At 43.8% G+C, this 27,797-nt stretch overlaps 1 protein-coding gene across 5 annotated transcripts; it reads right to left on the bottom strand.

The window, feature by feature from the left end:
* Positions 1–864: 864 nt before the first annotated feature.
* On the bottom strand, positions 865–24,342 carry pax8 (paired box 8). Of its 5 annotated transcripts, XM_088624297.1 has the most exons (13): positions 24,098–24,342; positions 23,234–23,399; positions 15,383–15,506; positions 13,982–14,147; positions 12,949–13,146; positions 12,412–12,488; positions 11,397–11,522; positions 10,768–10,946; positions 10,162–10,282; positions 9,274–9,510; positions 8,665–8,766; positions 5,645–5,731; positions 865–4,348 (listed from the first exon to the last, which is right to left on the bottom strand). In XM_088624297.1, the coding sequence occupies exons 3-13, from the start codon at positions 15,450–15,452 to the stop codon at positions 4,275–4,277; spliced, it is 1,437 nt and encodes a 478-aa protein (XP_088480423.1). In that variant the 5' UTR covers positions 15,453–15,506; positions 23,234–23,399; positions 24,098–24,342; the 3' UTR covers positions 865–4,274. The 5 variants fall into 5 exon arrangements, with proteins under 5 accessions (XP_088480423.1, XP_088480427.1, XP_088480424.1 ...); XM_088624301.1 differs by lacking the exon at positions 9,274–9,510; XM_088624298.1 differs by lacking the exon at positions 23,234–23,399.
* Between the last annotated feature and the right edge of the window lie 3,455 nt (positions 24,343–27,797).

Here is a 27,797-nt window from a genome sequence, read left to right as displayed (position 1 = left end):
AATATTATTGGGGAGCGTCAAATATAGAATACACAGCGGGCTCCTGACCTTGTTTTTTTATATGGTGTGTTCTGTTTTTATGCTGCGTGTATGAGGGATTTTTTTTTTGGTGTATGTTTGCATGTTTGTGTGAAGGATGTTTTTTTTTATGTACCCAGCAACACCAATAGAGTCCCTTGTGGAAAAATAGTTTTTTTAAGTCTGAAAGTACGGCAGAGCTCTCGGGTTACCAGAACACCAAATCCACTATTGTCCATTATTGCACGCTGCCCTCGTCGCGAAAGCAGTTTGATTCCCGGACTAATTTAAAACGAGTTCTTCAGAGTTCTTAATCTGAAACTAAATCAAATTTAAGTCTCATAAACGAAGTCCTAATTCCAAGTGAAGCCCTTAAATGAATAACAAAGCCACAACAAAACAGAAATAGAAAGGATTCGGGGTCTTCCTTTGCTGAGGCAGTGTTGAGCATCAGACAACTCGCTAATCTCTCCGATTTTTTATACCGAAGGTCTCCCCCGATCACGCACGGTAGCTCCACACAACGCACCGCTGTAGAAAAGAGTCGTGTTACATGAGTGTTTGTCGTGAACGGGCTGATCCGATTAAATAATGGATTCATCACGGCAGTCCCAGATCCCTACCTTCAGTACAAAAGCAGCGCCGTATCGCCGAGGAGGGCTCTTCGAGGATGCTAATTAAGGTGGTGTTTCAGTTGGCAGTTTAAACATTTCTGCTTCATTATTGGAAAGTCGTGAGTTTGCTTGTTTTTTTAATTTAATGTAGTGTCGCGAAATGCGCTTTATGTGCAGAGGTGAGACGCAGGGGGTGGTAACTCCGTCACTACAGTACACCGCAGTCATGCTGCTCGCTTCATGTCATGCTTTATTTAATTAAAATATTTCTTTAGAAATAGCTTATTTACATTCTCAATAATAATATTAATAATATTAATCATGATATAATAAAAAAACAAAAACCTTTCAGTTACAACCTTCTTATGAAAACATGAGCATGACAACAAATTCAAAACAAGCCGTTATATTTTCACCCCAAGTTTTCGTTTAAAAATGCAGTTCGGGTTTTTTTTCTCCTATTTTATTTCGTGTTTCTGGCATATTTTGGTCTCCAAACGGCTCCCATCCCGACCCCAACCCTTCCTTCGTCGTCGTTTTGAAAAAAAGCCCTCGCCGCACTCAAGCCAAGAGGCCGTGTGACCTTTACAGTATTTACATGTGAGCGAGCCCCAGAACCGAACGGGCCTGACTGGGCCAATCAACAAGCTGCCGGGACTGTCGCAGATGCCCAAGCGCCACTGCTTGGTCCACTCGACAACCAAGCGGGGCAGCGAAGAGCGGAGGGCGGAAAAGGGACACCTGGCCACATCACGCAGCAGGCCTGACCCCTGGGACAGTAGGGAGCTACACGCCGGAGCTTCTGGTGCAGCGCTGCTCCTTGGTCCAACCACTTCCTTTCATTCTGGGACTGAGTTATCAGCTAATCAGAGTAGAAATACAGAAAGACCTGGAGAAGGGACTGCACGTTGCAGTGCCTGGCTCTCCCTATAGCATACTCGCACCGCTTGGATAGAAGACCACTGCAGGGTAAGAGAACTGGACAAGCACGAATATGCGTCTCTGCTGCCTCACAATTCTTGGGTTTCCGGCTCAGTTCCGCACGGGGGCAACTTCTACACGGAGCCTGCGTACTCTCCACATGTTTGCTGGGGACTCTGTTTTTTCCCCTCACCTTCCAAAGTCACGCTGGTTAGTTTGAAGGATCCTGGATCGCGCCTGTGCGTACGTGCTGCGTCATGGACCGGCGTCCGCTCCAGGGCGTAGCCCCGCCTTACTCTGTGTACGTCACTTCCAGAACAGGTTCGTCGCCACGCCCCACATAGAGGGTAGTCGTTTTCCTTCTAATTTAGGTTTGCGTGTATATGTGTACATACACTGTGTCCTCCTTTAAATCGGATTAAGAATTGGTCATACTCTTTATATTTGGTTTGCTTGTCTTTTTACTCTAGGACAATCTTCCCCCCTCCTTAGCCCCTCCTTCCCTGATGTCTCAAAAGCCGCCATGAAGCAGCGGAACGTCGAGCGCGAACTCGAGGACAGGTTCCCCAGCCTCCCCCGCTGGGAGCAGCAGAAACACGTCTCTGTGGTTTCAGAGAATGTCTCTTGTTTCTCCTACTTGTTACGTTTAGTATTGACCTGCCAATACCTCCCTGCCAAATCTGTGGTAAGTTTTCGTGACCGTGATTTTGATTCTGACAAATGTATTCTTGCCTACACCCTGGCTGCTACAGATCACGTCGGCAAAAGTAAGGCAAAAAACACGGTTCTGGCTCTTCTACAGCTTTTTCAGAGCTGTTGAGTCAGATTCGTATCTTTACATTGATAGTTTCTCTGGAACAGCCTGGTTTAGGGAAAGCACGTCCATTATGAGTTAAATATTACCAAAGAAAAGATCAACTTCATGTCACTGAACAACATAAAGAGTTATTTGTAATTCTTTCCCCTCCTCCCACTTCAACAATTTCAAAAAGATTCGTGTCTGCTTTTACAGAAATTCAACCGTAGTCTTTTAAAAAAAACAACCCTACAGCTTTTATCCAGTGTTTTGGGGAAAACGAGATCTAAAGTCCATGCTAGTACCCAGATAATCAACAAACGTCAACAATACAAATGGGTTTAGCAGTTTGTGAGCTGCATTTAAGACGGTGATGCTTCATTGAAATACCCCGTTTTTAATGAAAAGGACAGTTAGTTTCTTTCGTCAATTTGTTTCTTTTTAGAAACTAAAAGATTAGTGTCTTTAAGAACACATTCCTTTGCAGTGTGATGGTAAGGACAAAAAGATGTTCAAGCTGAAAATAAAATGGAATTAAGAGTGAAGCCTAAGGGTTTAATAGATGGTTTGACTGTGTCTATGAAGTTCTCTATTAGCCTGACATTATCATGCTACATTGGCCAACAGCGATGTAATATGCCCTCTCTAGAAAAGTTATGTTGGCTCCATGATACAATTGATGTTGGCCAATACTGGTCCAGTGCCTGTTGGTTGTCTGGGTACAGGCATAAAAGGAAAGTTAATTGTAACCTGTCACTTTTTATCTTCCTTTTGGTGGGCTCAGACTGTGTCCCAAACCTTTACCACACAAGTACTCCCTAAATCCCTTAGAGTATCTATTCAGATACATCTACTTGTTATTGGAATGAACATTAATGAGATCATCACGTTTCCCAGCAGCGCGAGGAAGAACTGTCTGAACAGACCTCTAACTCCGCTCTTTTTCAGTCTTGTGAAACAGCACGGACTAATTCATATTCATTCCCAGAATTCCTAGCAACTGCTTTATCTCAAAGGACACAATCATTCGGAAAAATATATGTTCCTTGTATGACATATATTCCATGTATAATATATATTATACAATATATTTTACATATATTATAACAGAACAAACCTACAGACCAGATCCTATTGGAATTGAATTGTATTTTTTCTTGCATTGATGAAATTTCATTTAGCTTGGATAAAAGGTCAATGTATTTTAAAAACAAAATGTAACATTCACTTCTGACCAAAACTTTGTTTCAATTCTTTAATGTCCTGCTAAAAGTTTGTTTTGCTGAGAAGCAAGGGTTTGTTTGCTGCAGACCAAGCCTCATTTTTTGGAACGTGTGTTTGGGTGGGGTTTTATTTCTGCGTGTGTGTGTGTTAACAAGCATGCCTGTGTCGAGGGCACTTTCTGTCCCGGCAAAGTGAAATGCAGATGACCTTTGGTTGTCATCTTACACAGCAAGGTCATCCCTGCCTGCAGATCCTTCATTTCATCACATGTGGATCCAGAAGAAAACATTGGGTATCCTAAAATGGCTCGGCTTGGTTCCATTGTAAAACTGGGGTTTAGGGTTCGTGGGTAGGAGAACACACAAAAAAGTTGGAAGATGTTGGGAGTTCCGTCCAGTCCCTTCGTCCTCATAGATGCTACAGTATATCCACCCCATCATTTGACTATTGTCCAGAGCAGACTGGGGGTTCAGCGCAGATTTCTGCTGATATTTCTCTGAGTTCCCTCTTCTTCTCATGCGCTGGAAGAAGACAAACCCGCTGTGCATCACAAATGTTTTCCGTAACTCTGTGAAGAAGACCCAGCATCTCAGTGAGAGACAAAGATAGCATCGGAGTGCCTTTGTGCGTTGCGTGCTAAAAAAGTCTTATAACGTTCAGTGTTGCACCTCCAACTCCCGGCTCTTGGGTTCCCATGGGAACTAGAGGTGGTCATAGGCTGCTGCGGCAGAAGGAGGCGCTGTCCGTGTTGCAGAACCGTAGTAGTAGGGTGAGCCTGTTGGACAGGTGGAGAGACACTGCAATTACTTTTATATTCTTGTTCTCTCAGACTCGCCCTTCCTCAACAGAGTTCATTTAAAAAGGCCCACTTTGCACTGTGTTTTAAGAGCTCCGTGTAGAGTTGTGGAGTACTACGCTGTGAGACCAGAGCGGTTTTGAAAACAATTTATAGCTATCGACCTTTGTAAATGGCGAGGTCGGTTTTTCAGATTGGATTTTTCAAAGTGACTTCCCCTAGCTTCCGTCTGGGGTTTCGACTGATGAAACACGTTTGGGTTGTCCAGCTTCCTGCTGCCCTTGAAGATCTGCATTCCTGCAGGTCCACAAGCTTGAGAGCACCATGAGTCACTCACACGCTTGGCCTGGGTTAGTATTCTACAACACCCCACTTCCCACAGTCTGTCACAGAGAAGCCAAGGAAACAAACTAGCTGCTGAAATAAAAGCACACCGTGTCTCAACCACAGAAACGCAAGAACGATTGAGAGCTAATTAGTAGTACAGTACTACATTTGTCATGGATAATAATTAGTAGTTTGGTGCACGTTTTCACTTTTTTCATTTTTAACATAATTAAAAAGATTAGTTTAGAGAGGTTGCTGTGTGTCCCATGGTTGCCTGGCTCAGCTGAATGAGACACTCATACCCCAGGGGGCAAACTTTACTGGACATATTAATTTATAACAGCAGCACCCATGCCTAGTCAGAGACTTGCTGTTTCACCAGAATGGAGGTATTGTCTGTGACTGGCCAGTACCTACAGGTAAACCCCACCCCCTGGTAACTTGTTGCTGAGAGCAGAGTTCTGTTTTCTCGCAGGTGACATGTGGCCTGTCATGTGAGCACTGGGGACTTGTGACCTGCGTGCCGTCAGACACACAGTGATACCCTCTGTGCGTATCTGTGTTCTGCTGCTGCAGTTACGTTGATCTTGGTGGTGGTGTTCAAATCACTTTTGTCCGTTTTAAAAAAAAACCACACCAGAGACACTGCTTGATTTGAGAAAACCTCAGGGAGAGGGTCTGTTCGAATGTGCCATGTCAGTTTCTGAAAGGCTGTCTGTAACCTGACACTGCCTGCCCTACAAGATGTAGAAAGCATGTTTGGGGAAATAAACATTTTAGCTTGGAGTGGTGATTACATTCCGTTTCCTTAACAGATGGATTAAAACAGTCATTTTGCAGCTTTTACTGTTTTCTTCATGTATTTCCTTCGCCATGCCATACTGCAGCCCTCACCTGTACTCACTGTGGGAGTATTCTACTGCAGAGGTTTATAAGAGCCTGACTCACCCAGTATTCCGGAATTAGTGAACCTCCAGGCTTCGCTGTACGAGGTGTAGGGGGAGTGAGCGTAGGCGTTGCTTGAGTAATCTCCACCTGGGGAAACACAGGGCACACAAGACCTGCGTGTCAGTCCCTGACACACCAATCCGCACTGGGCTGACAGGTGCTCAGTTAGCACACCTCATTCGCTCTCGGCTTGGTTATCATAACCCCTTGCAAGACCACTAAGAGAAGCAGTTCAGTAGTATGCAAATTCAGTTTGACTTTGGAAGCAGGATGCAGGACAAAACCAGATCTCCAGCACCCTGTGACCAGGAAGCTTGAGAAATATTCTATACTGCTGCAAAGAATCGGCATGCAGGACTCTTGACAGCTGGACGATGGCAGGTAGAGAGTTTACGTGGGATGGGTTTCAGCTTGATTCTCATTAAGCAGGCAGGGTGGAAGGGCACTGCAGCACTGGGACTCAGAGTCCAGGCTGCATTGCAGTAAGTAGGCATGTTACCACATCACCGAGGGGCTGAGACCCGCTTGGGAAGAAAGTGTTGGCCAGGTTGCCCCTCACAAGGGTGTTTCTGCTTGTTCCCACCACAGTTTGGTGCAATCAGACCACCTTCCTTCCACACCCATGACAGAATGGGATTCTTGAGCAAACCCTCTTCCTCCTATTCCGCAGCACAAAGCATGTAAGCAAGTGAAATGCAGTAGAAGCATGTTTGCAATGAAGTTCTTTCAGAACCTACAAAGCATTTGTGGACAATTACTGCTCAGAACGCCAACAACATCTATTAACTAGGTAATTGGCCATTATATAGTTCAGGCCCTGAATTGCAGTAAGATAACCTACACAATAAACTTATAACTTAGTACAGATTCTGGATGAGTAGTAAATAATGTGCAGTAATTGTATTTCAAAGTACAGCTGTTCTTGACTTTGGCTGCACTTTTAATGGCGATGATGACTGTTTGATGTTGCACAGTTGGCAGTATCTGTGTGATGTGACGTTGCTCCTTTAAAAACAAGGGGGCGGATTTGACTGGATTAGGTTTAAGTACGCCCGTGTTTATGGCCGAACCTGTTCACGAACCTGCGATTTTAAAATGCGCCCTTGAACGTGACGGCGATGCGAGTCTCTGCAAGCCTGTGCATGCGTGTTCATTTGTGCGTGTGTGTGTGTGACTCAATTTTGCTTATGTGTCTCTACAGGCATCTGGTCAAGAGTTTGCACATAATTCACTAACGGTTAAGACTGCTTGTAAACCATTAATCTGCAGACTCTGTGTATAGCTGGGGGTCAAATCCAGCAGACCGCTGGTGCGGAAAGTCAGTCTGTGTGTCCTCTTCTTAGTGCTCATTCCCCCGATGCCCTGCTCTCCCTACATTTCTCACTTCCTCTTTAGTCTTGCCTTCGTTCTTCCTTTTTTTTTTAAAACATTCCGATCTTTAATTGGTAATTATGCAGGCAGGATTGAATTCCTCTCCCCAGCTCCCCTCCCTCCACCTCCCCGTGAGTAATTGTGTATGACCGCTTCCCCACAGCCAACCCAATAGAAAAATAATAAATCAGGCCTTCTCATTTCGCGCTTCAAAGGGCAGATTTCAAATAAAAAAAGAGGCACAGCGCACAAACGCACATCACATAGCCCCCCCCACTCCCCACCCTGCTCGTCTGCGCCCCCCCCCACCCAAGCCAGCTCCCCGGAACCCTGAAACCGCCACACGCACGCACCCGGCTGGGCCTCATGGCTTCCATGGCAACGCGCTATCAACAAATCAGGCAGCAGGGTCTGGGCAGCAGGGCGGAACCCCAGGCCCCCGGTCCTGTTTCTTCTCGTCCCGATCGGCCTGCGCCTCAGGCGGAGCGGGCTACTGATTAACTCCCTCACGTTAATCGAGCACAGCTCGGCCCCGGGCTCGGCCTCTTCCCTGTGTGGGAGAGCGGCCTCCCTCCGTTCTGTCCCTCTCTCTCTCCCTGTCCTGGACCCCTCTCCTTCAGCCTTCACCGTTCTCCTCTTTGGCTCTTTCTCCTTCTTTGCCCCCCATTTATAAGGACTCTTTTCATTTCGTTTTTTGCCCCCCTTCCGCCATTTATATTCTGTACTCCTTTTCTCCTTATCGTCAGGTGTCTTGAGAGCCCCGCTCCCGATACATGGTGGCTTAGCGCAGAGCAGAAGACAAAGCAGGCGATCACTCCTGCCATGGGCATTTTCACTGTGTCAGAAGTGGGTTTGTAAATATTGTGACAAACTACATCAAAGAAACCAATCCCCGCAACCTTCAGTCTTGGTTTTGTCCTGCATTCTCAAGTTTCTGTGTGTAGCCGAACAGCCAACACTAACACACAAGAGGTCAACCTGTGCTGACAATGTGGAGAGGGTAGCGTGGGTAAAATGGGCAGTACAGTTGTGTGGAGTCGTCCAGTAGACGCTGTGCGTGCGATATGGTTTTCTGCACGCCATGGCTGTTTTTGGGCCAATTTGGGCTGAACAAAGCTGGTAAAACTTTCTCCAGCTCCAAGAAAAGCAGGTCCCTCGTGAAACATGATGTTCTGCGTAAACGTAATTGAACAGAGCCTGAACTTGACCTGATTCTGAAGGTCTGTGGAGCTGAGCCCTGGTTCTGCTGACATATTCAATCAGAACCTCCTGCAGGATGACTCACCTACAAGTAGATACTAGCCATTGGCTACAGAACACATACGAATAGCAAATGTGGGTCTATTATCTATCTTGGAGGCTGCAGATCTACAGACTAAATGTTTTGTAATGCTGTGGCATCAGCACTATGAACCGCATTACTGGCTCTGGTAGTATTAGTGACTACAGCTAGTATTATCAGTATGATTTACTACTAGTATTATTCTATCTAGTGTGGATTTATTATTGTCAACCATGTGGCTACTTCTAGCTGACTCACCCTCTACGTCCTGAAGAGGGATACAAATTTTAGCTCTCACAAACTGCCAGAATATCCTAGGAGCCCCGTATGGGACAGGTTTTCTCTCTGTGTCCCACTAAGCCCTTACCTGCCACCATCCCAGCGATTGCAGAGGAGGAGTAGCCCGTCTGACCACTGGCTGGGATGTGTGGGGGGTAGCCAGGGAGAGTGGAGCTCACCATGTCCCGACCTGCAATGACATGAAAGCACGATTAGGGCACAACAATACCATGTGCCAACCGGTGGCACTGCAGAATTAAGAACTACAGCCTCTGGGGTGCTGGGCCATTGATTAACAGACAGTATGGCACAGCTGTCAGGGACAGAAGGAGATGGGAAATCTGACCAACAGCTACACCTCCTTTATAACATAAGACTACTCATCTGTGCTAACTGCTGAAGTCTAGTTAAAAATATATGAGTAGATCTGAATTTGAGTTCCATGTTGTTGAGCTTGATCATGGGAGGAATTCTCTGCGAGAGTAATATATCAAAATGCATGTTTCATGCGGGCCTCTGCACACCCTTGTGAAACTTTATAGGAAGTAAAAATGATCCTTCATTCGTATAAAAGATCTAAAAGCTCTGAAAAAATAAATACTTTCTGTAGGTACAGTATTCATGAAGAGAGCTCAACAGGGGCATCTGGTGAACTGGCATGGCATGGCACCGGAAAGACACAGCCAGGTCACATTACCTGCGATTAGGGGCTGACTGCTGAACTGCCCATACACTGGGGCATGGTGAGAGAAAGTGTTGAAGGCATGTGACAGGTGGGAGGAGCCTCCACCACTGCTGCTGACAGAGACGGCAGCCTGGATTGGCTGGAGCTCAAGGAAGGCCGGATTAGGCATGACACTGGGGGAGGAGCTGGAGTTTGGCACTTCTAGGGAGACTTCCTGTTTCAGACACAGTGGGAGGGGCTGCAGGTGGTCTGAAGTCAACCAGGGTGGAGTGTGCAGAAAAGGGTGGGAGAGATTGGGATCAAGGAAATTAAAAGAAAAAGTAAAATGAATGGATTAATGAAAAATAAAGAAAAATGATACAAAAATTGGATGCATGCATTAAAAAAGAAAACATGAAGCTTAACATATGAGTGCATAGTTATTAAATGATAGTCAATTCAAACAGTAAATGGACTCATCTTAGCTGTCAGTGTTTTTTTGTTGCTTGTTGGACGAAAAGTACTTTTGGCAACAGGCACAACATCTACTAATTACTGACTGTCATGTTTCTGCCTATGCCTGATAAATTTAGCATTACCTGGCTCTGGTCAGCAAGACTTATTTCAGAGCCGGTGCTGTCATAGAACCCTAACTGTCTGCTTTTCAGTCTTTGTGCAGAACATTTCCAATGAGTCTTACATAAAAATAACCCATGAAAAAATGCAAATACTTTTAAATAGTTTTAATCTGAATGGGTCTCCTTTCATTTTAAATTGCTCATGTAGGAAATTATTAACAGTGCAGGCAGGAAAACAAATCTGGGAGCTGGACCTTTCACAGGTCGAGTGTCAAAGGGCCAGGAAGGGTGATGAAGACATGGGTGATGATGACACAGAACTGCTGCTGTGATAGCTTCTTACCTGACACTACAGAGTAGCCCTGGTGGGCCGTGAGATTCCGACCGATCGCAGCTGTCGATGTAGAGAGGGCGGCCTTGCCCTCCTCTAAGCTACCGTTGATGAGCGAGAGGGGGTAAAGGGCCTAGGGAGAGAGAGAGAGAGTGCTTTAACATGCCGCTGCCCACCTTGCTGTTTCGTGAAACACATGGGCTGAAACCTGATTGGTCAGTATTTCCCTGCTCTAGCCGTGATTGGTCAGATACTGCTGCAAATCTGTGAGTTAGTGTTTCTTAGTGTACGCGTGTGGCCAACGTTAGTCTGGGAACTACAGAGTCTTTCTAACCTAGGCCAGCAGAGTCGGAGGACCATTGACTTTTCCTTGTTGGCATTTTCTGTCATACAGAATATATCAGCTTGTGGTGTTCAGCCTGTTGTTAATTTAAACTGACGTATCTAGGCACTTTCTCTGTCTGTGATTGGCCGATTTTCCCCTGTCTATGTATCCTCCTTCTGTGAGTGGCCGACAGCGCCTGTGATTTGGCCTCAGCGATTGATTGGGGCCTCTTTTCTCAGTCTGTGTGTGGATGACTGGTGTGTTCTGCCCGGTGGCCGCCCTAGTCTCCCTACCTGCTCCGTCTTGCCATGGCTGGGCGAGGCGAAGGTGTCCGGGGGGTAGTGGTGCCTGTCGAAACTGCAGTCCAGGCCGTCCAGGTGCTGCGCGGGGAAGTGATCGGGGCGGATCTGCTTCCGGGGACCTCCGCCGCTGCCCTGCGAGTCCACGCTGAGGCGGCAGCTCTCCTGGTCACCTGGGGACACAGCAGAGACTGAGTGCCTGAGCACGCAGTATAGAGGATGGGGGAGCGACTGTATTTACCTAGGAAGTCCTCCTTTTTACATTAAAGAAATGGCAACTATTTTTTGTGATTGTACGAAATTCGAAATCGCCAACTGGGTCTTTCCATCTCAGCTCATGGCGATGACCCCTGTACCTGCCTGGCTGTGGTCTGCCAGCCCCACTAGCCAATCACCTCAGCAGTGAAAAAACAGGAGGTCCATTTACGCCTTGTTTTTTTCTCATTTTCAGGGCCTGGAAAGCCTGTGACACTTTTTGAAAACGCTAGTCAACTATGTTTAGTAATGCAGAGGACCATGAGGTCAAAGGTCAAAGGTTATAGTGACAGAGGCACGGGACCGAGGAGAGAACAGGGAAGGAAGGAAGTGGGGATGGACAGAGAGAGGGAGAGCAGAAGACTCACTGTCGTCGTGTTTTCTCTTGCCTTCGGTGGCGCCCTGGGTGATGCCCAGCAGTCCGCTGATGGAGTAGGTGGAGCCCAGAGAGTCGGACTGGGGAGACTCAGGGGGGGTCACTGCCGAGCTGGGGACTGAGAGAGGGGACAGGGTGTGAAGGACAGACCGGCGGCGAAGAGCAGAGCAAGTGGTGGACAAAGAGAGAAGAGAGCTAGACAAGCAGACACCCGAAAGTGCTGGGTTACGGTAAAGAGAGCAAAACAAGTGCGAGAGAAAGAGAAGAGACTGGGAAGACTGGTGTGAAGACATCTTGGCCAGACAGAGGAGACGGTATTTGGCTGTTGCTGAGAAATAAAGAATAAGAGATCAAGAGAGAGAGATAAGGAAAAAGAAACAAACCAAGGGAGGACAAAAGACTGAAGATAGAGAAGATAAATGTAAAAAACAAATTAAGACAGGAAAGACGGGGCACATCCATTCCATCTGGAATGTCGTCTGGTGGGTTCCACTGTTAGACAAGCTCTAGTGCTTACCCTCTTACTCCAGCTCCTAAGTGCTGACATTTTCAAAGAGTGGTGCATATTGGAGATGCATGTCTTCACTGCATGTGAGTTAGAGCAGAAGTGCTTAACTCGGTGAGTGAGGGGCCTGTACTCACTCAGTGTGTGAGCTGTGTACACTGTGTGAGTACTCACGTGTGAGAGGTTTATGTACATTTTGTATGAGGCGTGTGTGATGTGTGTGCTCACCCAGTGTCTCTAGGGATTGTGTACTTAATAAGTGAGTGTTGTGTGTATTCCCTTAGTGTGTGTAGTGTGAATGCACTCAATGTTGTGAGTGTGTGTACTGCCTCATATGTGTATGAGGTATGTATTCACACTCAGTGTGTGTAATACCTCAATGTATGTGTACTCATTCAGTGTGGGTGTACTACTAAGTGTTTATACTACCTCCATGTGTGTGTGCTCAGTCAGTGTGTGTACTACCTCAGTGAGTTTATACTTGCTCAGTGTGTTCACTCACTCAGTGTGTGTCCTGGACTCAGCCCCTTGCTGTCCAGTGGGAGGTTGAAGGGCTGCTGCACTTTTGTCCTGATGATCCTGCAACACAGGAGAAGAGTCCTCAGTCTCACCTGAATTGGAGCTTTCAGTCTCCACAGGCAAGTAGAATACATACACAGACCCAGGCACACACACACGCAGACCCAGGCACACACACACGCAGACCCAGGCACACACACACTGACCATCCATTTCACGCAGACACACACCACTGTCATCTCCACCGACCCACATCTACACTCACTCTAGATTATATTTCAAAAGCATGGAAAACCTCATTCATGGACCATATCCCACGGCTGCAACAATTGCCCCCTTTCTCAGGAAGGGAACAAGATCAAAAGCAAACATTTAAACTGACTGATGTGATGCTTTAATTAGCCTGCCGGGCTATTCATTTAACATCTTCGTGGCGCAACGTTTAATTACGGAGATGAAAGACAAGAGCACCGGTACCGGTGGTGGTCACTAGTTGACGCGAGCTGCCCTGCTTGCCCACCTGTTGATGGAGCTCACGCTGGGGACAGTGTCGTTGTCACACACTCCCTCAGCCAGCAGCCTGTCCCGGATCTCCCAGGCAAACATGGTGGGGTTCTGCCTCTTGTACTCCGCGATCTTCTCCACCACCTTCGGAGTGGCCACCTTGGGCTTCGAGCCGCCGATCACTCCGGGCTTGATGCTGCCCGTCTCATAGTACCTGTGGCACAGAGAGGGAGATAAAGAGAGCCGTGAGTCTGCTCTTTTCGGGACGTCCTTCATCAATGGCGGGACGCCTCCTGTTCCTCAGTGATGTGTGTTGCAAACGTCCAAAGCACATCAGCTTTGCAAAATGTGCACAATACATTGTGTGTTTGCAGTGCTGCGGCAGTGTGTATAATAATAATTCCTTACACTTATACACTGCTTTTCTGGACACTCCACTCAAAGCTCTACAGGCAATGGGGACTTCCCTCCACCACCACCAGTGTGCATCCACACACTGGATGATGCGACGGCAGCCATAGTGCGCCAGTACGCTCACCACACACCAGCTATCAGTGGGGAGGTGAACAGAGTGATGAAGCCAGTTCATAGAGGGGGATTATTAGGAGGCTATGATTGATAAAGGCCAGGAGGAAATTTGGCCAGGACACCAGGGTAACACCCCTACTCTTTTCGAGAAACACCCTGGGAGTTTTCATGACCACACAGAGTCAGGACCTCTATTTTACATCTCATACGAAGGACGGCGCCTTTTTACAGTATAGTGTCCCTGTCAATGTGCTGGGGCTTTAGGACCCACACAGACCGCAGGGTGAGCGCCCCCTACTGGTCCCACTAACACCTCTTCCAGCAGCAGCCTCAGCTTCCGCAGGAGATCTCCCATCCAGGATCACACCTGCTAAGCTCCAGTGGGCCGCCAGCTGGGAGTTGCAGGGTGATACACTGCAGCTGTATGAGAAAGTGTGGGCGCGGTGCAGGAACTGTTGCGTGTTGGGGAGCAGGGGCCGAGCGGCGGACCTGCAAGGGGGCAAGGGCGGGGGCAGTCTTACCGGCCCAGGATCTTGCTGACGCAGCCGTGGCTGACGCGGAGCTGCCGGGAGATGTCGCAGGGCCGCACCCCCTGGTGGGCCATGTCCACGATGCGCTGCCGGATCACCTCGGGCAGAGGCCGGCCGTTCACAAACATCCCGCCTAGTTGGTTTAGACCCCCATGCCCTGGGGGAGGAGGACGGATACGAACGTTAACCCCACAGCCCCGGAAACAGGAGCGCTGTCTTGCACACTTTACATGTGTCCTGACAGGAGATGTGACATGGAAACTAGGAGCACATTCAGACCCTCATCTCTAGTCTGAGAAACATTGATATGCAGAACAGAAAGTCTTTCCGCTGTAAATACAAGCTGTAAGCATGGCCTGACCTCTTTCCTACAAATAGTGCTTTAGGACAGAGAAGAAATTTGTATTTTTTTTTCCTTCATTGTCTGAGTAAATGAGTTTTTTTTAAAAAAAAAAACAACATTCACAATTCTCTCTTTTTTTTAAATCTGTAACACTGTTGGAGTGGGGAGTCCTGAGTCAGGCAGGCTTTTCTTTCTCGTGTGCAGTGATGTGTGCTTGCTGTGCGGTCAGTGCTGAGGACCTGCAGAAGGCAGGGAAGGGACAGCACCAACTGGACCGGGGCAGCAGAGAGGAAGTGGACAAGTAGCTCAGAATCGTGCCGCCCTGAGTCTGTACTGGGCCTAGTTCTTGATGTGGTGAAGGACTTTATTTTTGTCTTTTTAATTTTCGTCAGAACTGACATCATCTTTTCTAAGATGTTGTCAGAGCAATTCATGTGTGGGGAAACCCTAACAAACTGCAAGCCACCATACTGCACATGGAGAGAAGGTACAGAGGTCGTCTCCCTCTTGCCCCTCACATCCCTCCCTGAAACATGCTAAAAGCAACGTCTTATTCCCATCATACAAAGTCAGCTGTTGAAATATCCCTTTCCAGACTTGATTGTGGCTGAGAGGAATTCTCTAAGTGTTTTAAATTGTGCTTTCATTGTCTTACAGCACTATGTCAATGAGGTGCCTGTTATCAGTCTCAAACGCCCCAGTCTTGTACTCTTTCATTGTAATCCCTCACTAGTCTTGTCACAGAGACCCAGTGAAATAAATATCTTTAAAGAAGCACTATGTACAACTTGCCTGGTACAAAAGAACTGTTGAAATGGTACTTCAGAGCTGGTTCAAAGCAGTACCAGAAACTTTACAACACAGCTTGTGAAGTTAATGATTTACATTTTAGAAGGGACATAACAAAGGCCCACAAAGTATAATTATGAAACATCTATGGACATTATAACCTGTGAACATGTATATATTTCTTCTGATGTAGTTTAATCTGAGCAATAACAGGGAAAGGTTTTATAGCATTTTAAAAGTGTTAAAAAAGGGCAACTAACCAATCATGTCGGATCTAGCTAGTATTTTTACAGCCTCTGGTCTAGACAACTCTGTGCATGTCTTCCACATTCTAAGGGCTGTGAGATCCAGCTCTGAATTCTAGACTTCGTGTTCCAAGGGCTCCTACAGAGACACAGAAGGCAGGGAGTTTAGCAGTAAGCCTGCCTGCAATGCTGGCTTATATATACTGTATATATAAACACTTAGTCCCCTCTATAACCTCTATAATCAATAGGAAAGGCCAGCATTTCATGCAGTGAGTCCACACTACTAAAGCCAAATTGCTTGCATATGTACATACAAGCATAAACAGATTTTTTCTGTTTCCTGTTTTTTTTTCGTCTTTGCTTTTTTAAAGATGCAATAGGAACCGTAGTTCTTGTAATCTCACAGAATTTAACATTAAATTGTAGTTTTCCTTGCTACTTCCTTTAAACTATTTTTCAGGTCTGATGTGGCCAGAGCAATCTCTGAGCCTGATATCTTTGGAAAACAAAACACATGCAAGGTTGAGAAATTAATTACAAATATTTTGAAGGATATCCTAAACACTATACCACTATGTAAGCTTTTAAGTTAAGTGTGAGTTTAAAAGATACACTGCTTAGAAAATGTTATTTTGAGGTCCATTCCTCGGTTTTTGAGAATTGATTTTACACTTGGCCAAAAAGAATTGACTTCAGGTGTTCACACCTGTTCCTGCAGCTCGGTCATCTTCCAGAAAGCATTCTTAAGCACTACTGAGTTCCTCCAAAGCCTTGTGTGTGTTTTGAGGTGTGGTTATGGAGACTAGTTCCTACAATTTTCTAACCAAAAGAGGGGAATATTGCAGCAACAGGATCTGTAAAAAAATAGATTGAAGTATTACAGTTTACTTTCCTGGGGGGGGGGGCTATTCAAATCATCGTACATTTTGCTTATACAAAAGGAAAACAAATACACAGTATTCCAAAGCACATACAGTAATCCCATCTTTTTTAACACATTCGTAGTTCTGATACTGTGATACTGTACCTTTATACGGTACTAGATTTACACCGTTCCACAGTATGTGGTTTATACGGTTAATATTTGACAGATAGTTGATAGTATGTCGACCTGGATAAAGGAGTCAGCAAAAAAAAATGCGTGAGTGGTTAGATTATACTGGGACACACAGCTGTTTATTTCTGTTTACGTCTTCCTCCTCTCGCCTCTCAATCGCTCTCTCAGTCCCTCTCCCCGGCTCTGACCCTCTCCGGTCTGCATCAGTAACTCGCTAAGCGCCCCCTTCCATTTTAATTTAACCCATTGTGCAAGACCCTTTTCTCGTTCTTTTTCTTCGTCCTTTCTCAACCTTTCATTTCCACATCAAACGCGACGCCGGAGGAAGTGAGGGGTGGGTGTGTGTGTGTGTATCGGGGAGGGGGTGGCCTGTGCTATTAGCGATTTTAGTGATGTGTAGAAGAATTCTGCGCCAAGCTCCGCCGATCAGGAGGATATTAAAACCGAGTCCCCCCCAGGGGAACAGGCCAGGGACAAGAGAGTGGCGCGGTCTCGAAAGAGGATCCCATTACTGCCTACACCTGACCGGACGATAAGGCCTCTGTAGCGACCGAGGCCTCAACAAAACTACCCCAGCGTGTTCTCCCATAATTGGGAACACACAGACAAACAGAGGCCCACGTACGCAAGCATACACTCCCCATGTCTCCCACACTTTGAATAGGCCGCATTGAACTCGAAACAGAAACCGCCTGTAACAATTTCGTGTCATTCCGCACCTTTAATATTCCCCAGTGAAATTAAAACTGGTGTTGCGTTTACAGATCCCCCCCCAGATTATAAGACTAAAAGGTTTCAAGACAAAATGATGGCTAAATATTTTAAAGTTATCTTGTCATTATTTCGGATGTAGTTCCTACCGTTTTCTAATATTGTAGCTTTAGAGATACGGGATATGTCTTCTGTTACATAAACTAACAGAAAGAGTTTTGAAAGGACCTTCGTGTCTCTGCTTTTAAAAAAAACATTAGCATTCGGTTTTATTTTTGAACTAGATTTAAACAACAGCAACCATTGATGAACGGCCGTGCCCAACAGGTGTAATTTGCGTAGCGGGAAACGCAAGAGAGCCAGGGAGATTCTGAGACTGCTATACCTTGTTGTCTTGTTGTTTCACGGGCCAGTAGATTGAATTCTCCCCAAATTCTTTGAAACACGTATTGGAGCAAAACTAAAACTTGATTTTATACAACGAAGTAAATGGTGCTCTCCTTTTAGACAGTCGCCAGTAGTAAAAACAACAACGTCCTTGAAAATCTTGTTTGAAAGGGCGTGGAGAATGAATATTGATCATTGTGTTTGTTTTCTTGTTGTTGTTTAAAATGCGGTGTAGTTTACTTAATGAGACAGAAACGTTGACTACGTTAAGAAAAAAAAAACTAATATCCCCAAGCTCGGTGAAAAGCTGACTTGTAAAGGTTTAAAGAAAAACTGTTTTTCCCCCTAAATAAATCTAGAATCGTGGTATATTCCGTATACCGTGAGAGATTTTGCTATCTTTAGTTTGGGATGATTAAAAATTATTATATTATGTGAATTTAACACGTTTTTGTAGGTCTGTACACTTGCGCTTCTACAATGGAAGATATTAATATTGACCGGCATTTCATAAATACTAAAACAACCCGTTTACGTTACGTTACCGATGTTTCCCTTAAGGTCTGGATCGTTACTTCTGAACTTGTCTTTGAATTGTTTGGTTTTCTAGTTCTCGTTTTTTTAAAGAAAATATTTTATCACAATAATGGCCGATATGAATAGTGATATAGGAACATAAGAAAGAGGGGGAAAAATCATTTTTTAAATTGTCTTATCTATATTGCATTATCGCAATAGTTTCATTTCTTTAAGAAAATATTTATATCGCGAATAAACATATAATGGCTGATTTTAATGGTGACAGAGATAGACAGAGACATAATAGAGAAAAAAAGATTAACAGCCCCTTAATTGCCTAATCTATATTACATTATTACAGTAGTAAGCAATTAAATAACTGATAATGATAAATTAACGATTAAATGATGTTCAAAGTATAAACGCTTGCAAAACAAAAGTAATTTCCTGGTTATATCAGTATTAAATAAAAGTTATATATGGTTAATAATATACAAGAGATAAAAATATAACATAGTAATTACAGCTGTGACGTGAAGGCTAACGAGCTTGGATATATTTGTGCAGATTGAAGAACTGTTGACGAAGTCCATATCGTGTTTAGCAGTATTACTGCGGCTGTATTTTAACAGCCTTAGATATTGTGCCGTCAAAAACATGCTTCAGCAGCAGTCAAAAACGTATTGTAATTAAATGATCAATTACCATGCAAGTTAATTTCGGTGTGAACATATTTTGCACACGGGAAATACTCCATGTTATTTTTCTCAGTACTGACAGATTCGGAGAATGCGTGTCATGAACACGTTGTTTTACAAAGAGCCGGCTCGTGCGCGTTTCAGCTGTCTTGTTGGTGTGGATGAAACAGGAAAGTACAGTATCTAGATAAATTTCCCACTCATTGTTGCTAATTTGTGAGTTCATGCTGACTGAGAGGCTTTTATCCGATCGTTTTTTTTATCATCATAATCATCATCATAATCATAATCATCATCACCATCATCATAAATTATTATTATTAATACTCATTTCTACGACTGTTGACAGCCATACTAATGATGGAAAGTATGACATTCATTCACGAGTGTATAACTAGTGATTAAAGACTAGTGATAGTCCTATTAAACATTATGAGCGCTGTCTGAAGAACGAAGGACGTTGAGCATCATTCAAATTTCTTGTCAGATTTCGAAACTTGTCGGGAACTGAATTTTCCTACATAAAAATAATAAAATGGGATGTCCCACTAATCCGGCACGAATTAAATTTAGGTACCAGGGAACACCCGCGGTGGATACTGACTTCGACAATAGAAACTAAATATATTAAAGATAGATTTAATTGAAATCGCTCTCCGAAATATTTGTGATTTGATTCCTATAGGAAACACCAAGAGAATATTGCAATGTATTGCTGTCAGGTGTTAAATGTGTTGTCTTAATCACAATGGGTGACTGTATATCAAGATGAAAACCGAATAAAGCTGTCGGATTTCATGTAAAATGAGAAACAGCTGGAACTTTGTTAATTTCCAGGCAAATTAATGTGCATGCTATATCCGAAAGTTTCATTTATTTCTCACAGGTAAAAAGGGGATATTTAAAATAAATATTATATAAAAATCTACAAGAGCGAACAGAGAGAAAAAAACACTTTGTTGAATTTCCGAAACGGAAAATTCTTTTCTGACACCCCAGCGTAGAAACCTTACCTGCTTGAGAAAACCATTTTGATTGCAGCTCGCTTTTCAATTAGTGTTTTCCCTAATTTATTAATACCACATCCAAAAGGAAAGTGTGGTGAGTAATACCTGCATTCGGATCTCTCTGTGAGAGAAAAAAAAAGTTGAATGTGCCGAAAATCTCGGTCCTAAATGTTTAGCAGACCGACAACCCTTTCGGTTAAACTGTTTGAATGTTTAAAATGCTTAAGGTTTGGAAACGACCGGAGGATCAGAGCTGAGCGACAGAGAGCAGGAAAGTGTAATACTCTAGCTTTCAGAGACTAGGCATTGGCGCCATTTACTTCTTCAGCTCTGTATCCTCGCCTGCCATTCTTAATGACAATTTAGCCCACCGACAACAAAGAACAGAGCTGTGATATCAACTAAAAGCAGAAAAGGTGTGTGTGTGTGTGTGTGTGGGGGGGGGGGGGGTTCTGTTTTGCTTTAAGGTAGGAATTATTATTCAACATTCAACAACCCCCCCACCCAAAAAACAAAACAAAAAAAAAACAAAAAAAACTAACATTGATACGATTCATGTTTAATGCCTTTTTACTTATAGAGAAAACAAAACCAAAGGAACCAGGCACAAAATCGCAGACTCCCCGGGAGAGGCCGAGCCAGGAAGATTGGAAGAACAAAGTCAGAGAGGAGAGAGAGAGAGAGAGAGAGAGAGGGGGAGTGGGCGAAAACCCGGCTTTCCTTGACTGTGTTCAGAAACACAAACACGACACTGGACGCCACTCCAGGAAAATGAAAGATTTCCCCGCCGATCAATCACAGCCGCAATTAAACTGACAAAGCCAACAGATACCCATCTCTTTCAGATCCTTCACAATTTACTTAAATTAACTTTTAATTAACTCCCAAGGCAGACCTCTCAGGAAACGGCCTTTGTCGGGAAAGTAAAAGCTGTAATAAAACCATCTTTTCTGACAAATTTACCACCCACACCCAAATTAGTGCGCGATTGTTCCTCAGCCCCGGGGTGCCTCGTGTCTTATTGTTAGCGTTCGGTCGCGAGGTTTGTGAACACATTCCAGCTCTGGAGTTACGTGCGATCTATTTACTACAACTGTACTCAGATATTCTTGGAATGAAATACAATTCGTGTATAAATCCCATTGCGGGCAGTGCAGCGAGGACAGGGCGCCCGTTAGGAGCCAGTTGCGCTGAATGTTAAATAGCGGACGTGGTAAAACATTCTGCTCTTCTTTTTTAAACCTCGGCACACGAACACTCCTATTTTTTATGCCTGTTGAATACATTTTGGCGTTTGTTTAAGGTATCAGTGCAATGAGGCGTACTCATATTTTTTTTTGTAATTAGGAGTCGCACGCCAGTCAGGAAAATCTTTGGGCAAGTTCGCGGCTTGATTTTCGTCAAGTGCGCTCTCTGAGCTACGAGGCACAGAACTTATAAAGTGAATGCCAGTGCTATATATTATATGATCTAAGATAATTATAATTATAATTGCTATGGAATAAAAATGTCAATGTTTTCTTCTCAATGTTTACAGAAAACGAGTGTTGCAAGCACCGTTTATTCATTTATCTAAAGACGTGATATTTCGTTTACTGCGTCAGACATCTGAGCAGGAGTTCTGGAGTTCTGAGTTCTGGAGTCCGAACCCTTCGAAAGTTCTACTCTTGTTGTATAAATTCTGATGCACCGAAAGACTTTTTCTGAAAAGAATCGGAGCTCTGAAAAAAACGAAACCGTCTCTGAGGAGCTATGGATCATTTGAAGTTACAGTTGCCTATCTTGTCAGAATAATTAATCTATACCTTATCCGTGGCATCCTAAATTCCAAACTCACTCTGGGATTCGCCCTCTTTAAAACCTAAAATGTCACCATATAAATCATATTGTTTATTGTAAAATGCAAACACAATTCTACAACCTAATTCGTGTTTCGCCCAGATCTGAACCTTTTTTTTTTTTCGTTTAAGGAATTAATTTGACTTTGAAATCAGTGTCTGATTCACTTGCATAAACACGAACGTATTACTAATTTTTCTTTAGGGGATTTTATATATTTAAAAAATAAAAAGTAAACATGCATCCACAAAAACGGGAAACTATTTTCAATTTCATCTTGTATTGTTGGTTTTTTTATTATACAGCATGAATCCAACTTTTAAATATGTTCTTTTGTAAATTCTTTAAAAAAAACATTGCTGTCTCTGTTTTTCTTTCGCTTTTTCCGATTTACCCTTACAGCATTTTTTGTTTTTATGGCAATACGTTGTGTTAGCATAAATAAAAAAAAGTGCAGGGCAAAATACATCAGATTATACATTACTAATATACTGCTGACCTCTACAACCATCGTATTTTAGCTACAAAAACAGCAACAATTTAATTAAAATCTACACCATGCCCTGCACGTAATATTAGGAAGCATTTTAGATGCATTGAAGAATGTAGTCATTCTTTTTTATGAAGATTAAGTGCCAACCAATGAGCGGTATCGATTTTTCCACTTTGCTAACTTCTAGTCGATAGAAAAATGTACCGTACTGTATAAATCGAGCTCGTATGACGCAAACATCTATGAACCACTTCCGTGACGAGAAGACAGGCGTGAGACCAGGCGCCGGGGTGCTTTTTCCCAAAGCAGACAAGGCAGGCCCAAGCTCCAGAACCTGTTTTTGTTCAGCATTACCGGGTACTTCATTTCTTACTTTTAAAAATCGATGCCGTTTCGGAATATTTTAATTAATCAACACACTCAGTGTCTGGCAAGATATTATAGTGTTTATCCCCCCGGCTAGACCGTGGCCTTTTAAATAAAAAGACAGATCTGCTTTTCTCCACTTGCATGCTTTTGGTGTATATTTGTATACGTACGACCAATATGTATACATGTCTCATATAGATTATGCATCTGTACGCATGTATCACAATCTCCACCAAAACAGAGCGAAATCAACTGCCTTGTCTTTTAATGTCATACAGCCTGGGATACGCGCGGTAACTCAACTCAGATGTCTAGTGGGCGATCAGAATATTAACCTCTTGGTTTAATGGCTCATATAATAATATCATAACCATGTCTTTCAGGCCGCGGAATATATCTTACATTTTTCACCCAATATCCCAAAATGCCACAATTTGCTCTCGTAGGTGCACGTTTCTAAAAGATACAATAAGTACAGGTGTAAAGCGCATTTTCAGGGACAATCTAGCGATGGAAAATACGGTATCATTAGCCGAATAAAAAAAAAACGAAAACAAAAAAATGTATTATGTATTTGTTTTGTAGTACTATTGTTTTGCATTATTATTATTATTATTATTATTATTATTATTATTATTATTATTATTATTATTATTATTATTGTTATTGTTCTTATTAAAAATGGGTCGCCTGATGCTCCAGTGAAAACGATCTGTCTAACGAGGAAGCCCGTGGCTGTGGAGAAGTCGGTGTGGGGAATTTAAGGATTTGATGATGTTTTACCTCGTCCGGTGGCGTGGGACATTGTCCTGTGTGGCTCCCTTGGCTGTACGTTAGTGTGCTCTGTGTTAGAGCTGTGGGCACGTCCCTGTCACTGAGCTTCTTTATAAGTCCATGTGGAGTGTCGGCACAAACGAATAATGAGCTCCCGTGTGCGCAGTTTAACAGGCTGAAAAAGGACAGATTGTTAAGAATTAATTTGGATCCTTTTAAAGAAATTTAAACGCTTTAACTAAGGCGACATCATTCTCGTATACTTGGGTGTGTGATACAATACATACAGCTGCATCTATTGGTCTGTTGTTAAGCATGTTATCTACCTGATTTTACATCTACCTCTCTCCGAAAGTCATTTTCCGGATATAATAACCTCTGCGACCCGCGTTTCAACTCGTATTTGTTTTCTTGCCTTGCAAGACCATTCCTCCACGTTGCCTCAAAACAGACACTGTTTTCGCGTTTTCTAACAGCGAGGTTTAAAAACGCGAGCTCTCCTTACGTCATGGTTATAACCCCAGCTAGCAAAGACGTCCTGTTACCCCCCCTGTTCCTAATTATTTCCTTTCTCCTCCTGTATTTCTCCACTAATGGATTTGACTGGCGGACCGTTTACTTTACCAAATGGTCAAGCTCTGTGAATAAACCTCTCGTGCTCTTGGTGGAAAAAAAAAAAAAAACATCCAACAAGACAATGCAGAAACGGCATGCAGTATTCTGAACTGATCCACAGCACATCTAAATCTGTTTCCATCATCCACGGAGTTCATGCACTGTACACGTTGGCTACCGATATTGCAGTCAGCATTAAAAGACTATAGAAAGTCAAAGACGAAATAATAATAATCCCTTGATACTCTTAAATTTTACCTGTTCGTTTGTTCGCAGTCAGAGCTATCCTGTAAAATCCACGGGTTCTGTAACGACGTGGGCTCGCTGGGGCTCCCTGTGTATTTTTTTTCCAGACTTATCAGCAAGACGCTTGTCTATAACGCGAAATGAGGAAGAGGCGGTCCTGGCGCTCACCGGCGGTTTTAGGAAGTTTCTAATCACCGGCTGGTTCCAGGGCCGATTTTATTTCTCTCACGCTCTCCTGGTCCGGCAGGACAGACCGCACTGTCCCGCGATTGGCTGGAGGATTTTGGGACGGAGGGACTTGGACTGGGAGGGGTGGGGTTTAAGGTAAAGGGGGCGTGGTCTACGCTAGCCCTCACGGTTCAGTGGCTCCTGGAACTAGCTACCCCGGGCTCTGCTCTCCGCCGAGTAAAAGACAGTTCCTAATTAAAGAGGATTTACGGAAATAACACATCAGAAATCTCGTTTCCTTGAGCTCTCCTTTATTTGCTGTGGTTGAATGTAAACCGATTTCCGACTCTCTATTGAATCAATTTTGAGGCCATTTGGAATGATTTGGTTTAAGTCCACTGCAGGTGCTGTATTGTTATCGAGGTGTATTAATTCTATTAATCTAAATTATAAATGAATTGAGGTGTATTAAACACAATTGTCGCTCGCTCATGTATATCACAATTACTAGTTTTTGAAAAAGAAAAGGAACAATTATTTGATAACCGATCATTGTTTTTCTACCTCATATTTCTGACAAAACGCGATTGTGTCAGATTATTTCTTGATTAAACCCCATAGTTATTATAAAACACATTTAGTAAAAATGCCATTTAAAAAACATGGCGTTGCCAAATATGGTTGATTATTAGTATCTTTTTTCATTTTTCAAATTTCAACTCCACAATTGTGTAGACAGATGCCCGTAATTCAGAGTGATTTTTCAGGGTGCCCAGTCCAACATTTGCTGTTTCACCGAGAACGTTTTATTCTTCATTCCTGCGCTGTCTGTTGCCTCTCTCTCTTTTACCAAGTGTCTTTCATCGGTTCATGAATTCCAACCATATCTGGAAGGGAAAATAGGGGAAAAAATGAACCTCTGGACTACAAACGTTTTTGTCATGCCAAAGACACATCTGACGACTGTGCGTGTGCGTGTTTTGTATGTTTTGTGTTTTGTGTCCACCTTCGAGCGCCTGTAGTGCCTTTGCGTGCTGGAGTCCGTGAAGAAGTGTCGGTGTCTGTCAATTCTTTGAGTTTGCGGTATGAACAAGCGCAGCGCTAGGCGCAAAAGCGCGACCGCATGTACAGTATGTAAGCACGCTGGCCGCGGTCGCGTCCCATACTGGGTCATAACACCGAGATCGTGTGCCAACCTGTCCTGCATATTCGCCATGGGCAGCGGTGGCGCCGGGAGAAGGGCGTCTTGTCGTGGAGTGGACCCGGGCACTCCGCCTCCTCGGTTCCGTTCGCGCTGTGCCCCTAAAAAAGGTTTGAAACGCCCAGTTCTGTGTGAATACTTGTGTGCTGCTGTCTTGTTTGGACTGTATATGTTGGAAAGCGCTTTCCATACAAACAGCCCTGAGATCGTGACAGAGGGCGTATGCTGTTGGGCAATAGGTTGACGCAAACGGTGGATTTGGCATTGGGGGGGACAACAAACTGTGGTCGAAAACTCCGGTTGTTAAAACAGATATATGTTTCCTCTCGGAATCATGAGGGAAATCTTGATATGACCTTGTTTTAAAAGGTGCTGTTTTAGAATTATTGACGGGTGAGCTCTGGGCCGGCCGGGGAGGTGGAGATGGTGTGCTATGTGTGTTTTTGTCTCAAATAGTGCCAGTAAAGGTTGTGTTTTTTCACACCCTGGGTGCCGTTTTGACGTGCCGAAAAACAAACAGGCCGGGCAGGGTTCCTCTCATCTTCAACAGCGCGACCCAGAGCCTGACTCCACTGCTGTCTGCAGAGCAAGACCTCCAAAATAGGACCATATGGTTCATTACCACAGTGAAGTTTTTCTGCATGGCTTCTGAGACATAAAACACCGATTCCAGAACCACTGCCCAGAGACAGCCGCACTCAAGGAGTGCTTAACGCGTATCCTTTGTGCCATCTTTGATAGTTTTTAAAGGACGCAATGATACACCGCCCTCCCGTGAGGACGTCTAATTTCATTTGAAGTCCGACTGGAGGCTTTCAAGAAGTGTTCGCTAAACCCCTTCACCTTGGCAACCTTCCTTTATCATTCTTCAGAAATATTTCTTCAGAAACATTCTTGTACTTTGGGTCACAGAAGCGTATTCTTCAGAAACATATATTGTAAAGAACATTTAGCGTTTGACCGGCTTCCCGATGTATAATAATAAGATTCAGACACCCTAGGTTGGCTTTATGAAGAGGAAAGAACGAATCCTAAACACGTACGTACGTATTCGTTTGCAAAGCTGTGTGTGAGTCGCCACTAGCCTTTAAATTGTACGCGAAAAGGGCAAGAGATCGTTTGTCGATTTTACCTGTAGCTATAGGAGCCTGAAACATGTCCCCTGTTTACTAACTGTGGGATTACGCTAGAATTACATTAACGCAGATTAAAGGAAACAGTGACCCCCGAGTTTCGGAGCAGTGAATGGGCAGTTAACTCACGATCGGACCGCGGACTCCGGGCTCCCCGCCTTATCTGATTGAAGTCCAGCGGTAATGATAGGTGTGCGCGCGCTCCACTCCACCAATCCCCGACCCAGGGTAAACACCATTACATCACCACTGCGCCGGGACAAAAGGCCAAGTGTTTGGAAATAAATAAAACTGTCTAAGGGAGACCAAAGCGAATCGTAAAATTGAAAAGAAGAAGGAAGAAAATCTTCTCTGAAGTGAAGGGAGGGAGAGAAGGCTCCTTGCCTTCGGGTGAAATGGAGAGAGAGGCGCAGAAAGAGGGAGAGGAAGAACAGGAGAGAGGGAGAAGGGTTATAGAGAGTTTAACTGGGGATTAAAACTCCAAGATGGATATCTCATTAGTTTAGTCAGAATATACCGAAATGCTTAATTATTGCGTTTTGTATATAAAACAAACAAAATTAGGATGGTTAAGTAATGGGATTAAAATCACACGTCTGTATCAAATTAGGATAATCTTTTTACTAGTCTCTGTTTTGTAATATGCTTCCAAATACTGTAGAATATATCTAGATACTACTGGTGAATCAGATTCGTTTATCTGTATTAATTGGTATGATTCCACTGTATTGAAGTAGGTTGGATATCACTTAAGAGTCCGTACTGATCGTACAGTAGGACCGTAAAGTCTATGAGCTATAAATTAATAACATACCATACCTGCGCAAATATGGGTAAACATTTTCTCTATCTGCAAAATTCACAACATACAAGTCGCAGGCCAAATGTTTTTTAATTGCAATGTTCAAAACGGTAAATTACATATCTGTGGTTCCTTTGAAAAGTATTTTAAAACTTACTCATATAATACTTAAAAAATTAGTTTTACACCTTTATTTCTGAGCTTTAGAGTAACAGCACTCACAAGCGAAAACTGTAAATGGCTTCACCCGCAGTAACAGTATGAAACAGAATAGGCATTGTTCTTATTTGAATTGAGAGATTAATTCATTGTTGATGTTGATAATAATGGATGTTTTAATAATAAAACGTAGGAGACGAAGAAGCAATATATAATTACTCGTGAATGTTGTTACTTTTGACGTTTAAA

Source organism: Lepisosteus platostomus, chromosome 3, assembly GCF_059453375.1.
Source record: "Lepisosteus platostomus isolate fLepPlt1 chromosome 3, fLepPlt1.hap1, whole genome shotgun sequence".
NCBI classification, from domain to species: domain Eukaryota; kingdom Metazoa; phylum Chordata; class Actinopteri; order Semionotiformes; family Lepisosteidae; genus Lepisosteus; species Lepisosteus platostomus.
Note: the sequence above shows the minus strand (reverse complement) of the source record. Positions and strands in the feature narration are given on the sequence as shown.

Excerpts from the sequence above, each read along its gene's own strand:
- pax8 (XM_088624297.1), bottom strand. The coding sequence starts at position 15,452 with ATGTGGAAGACATGCACAGAGTTGTCTAGACCAGAGGCTGTAAAAATA. Across the intron at positions 14,148-15,382 it reads AGCTAGATCCGACATGATTG|GGCATGGGGGTCTAAACCAA; the intron begins GTTAGTTGCCCT and ends CTCCTCCCCCAG. Across the intron at positions 8,767-9,273 it reads CAGTCAGCCCCTAATCGCAG|GTCGGGACATGGTGAGCTCC; the intron begins GTAATGTGACCT and ends ATGTCATTGCAG.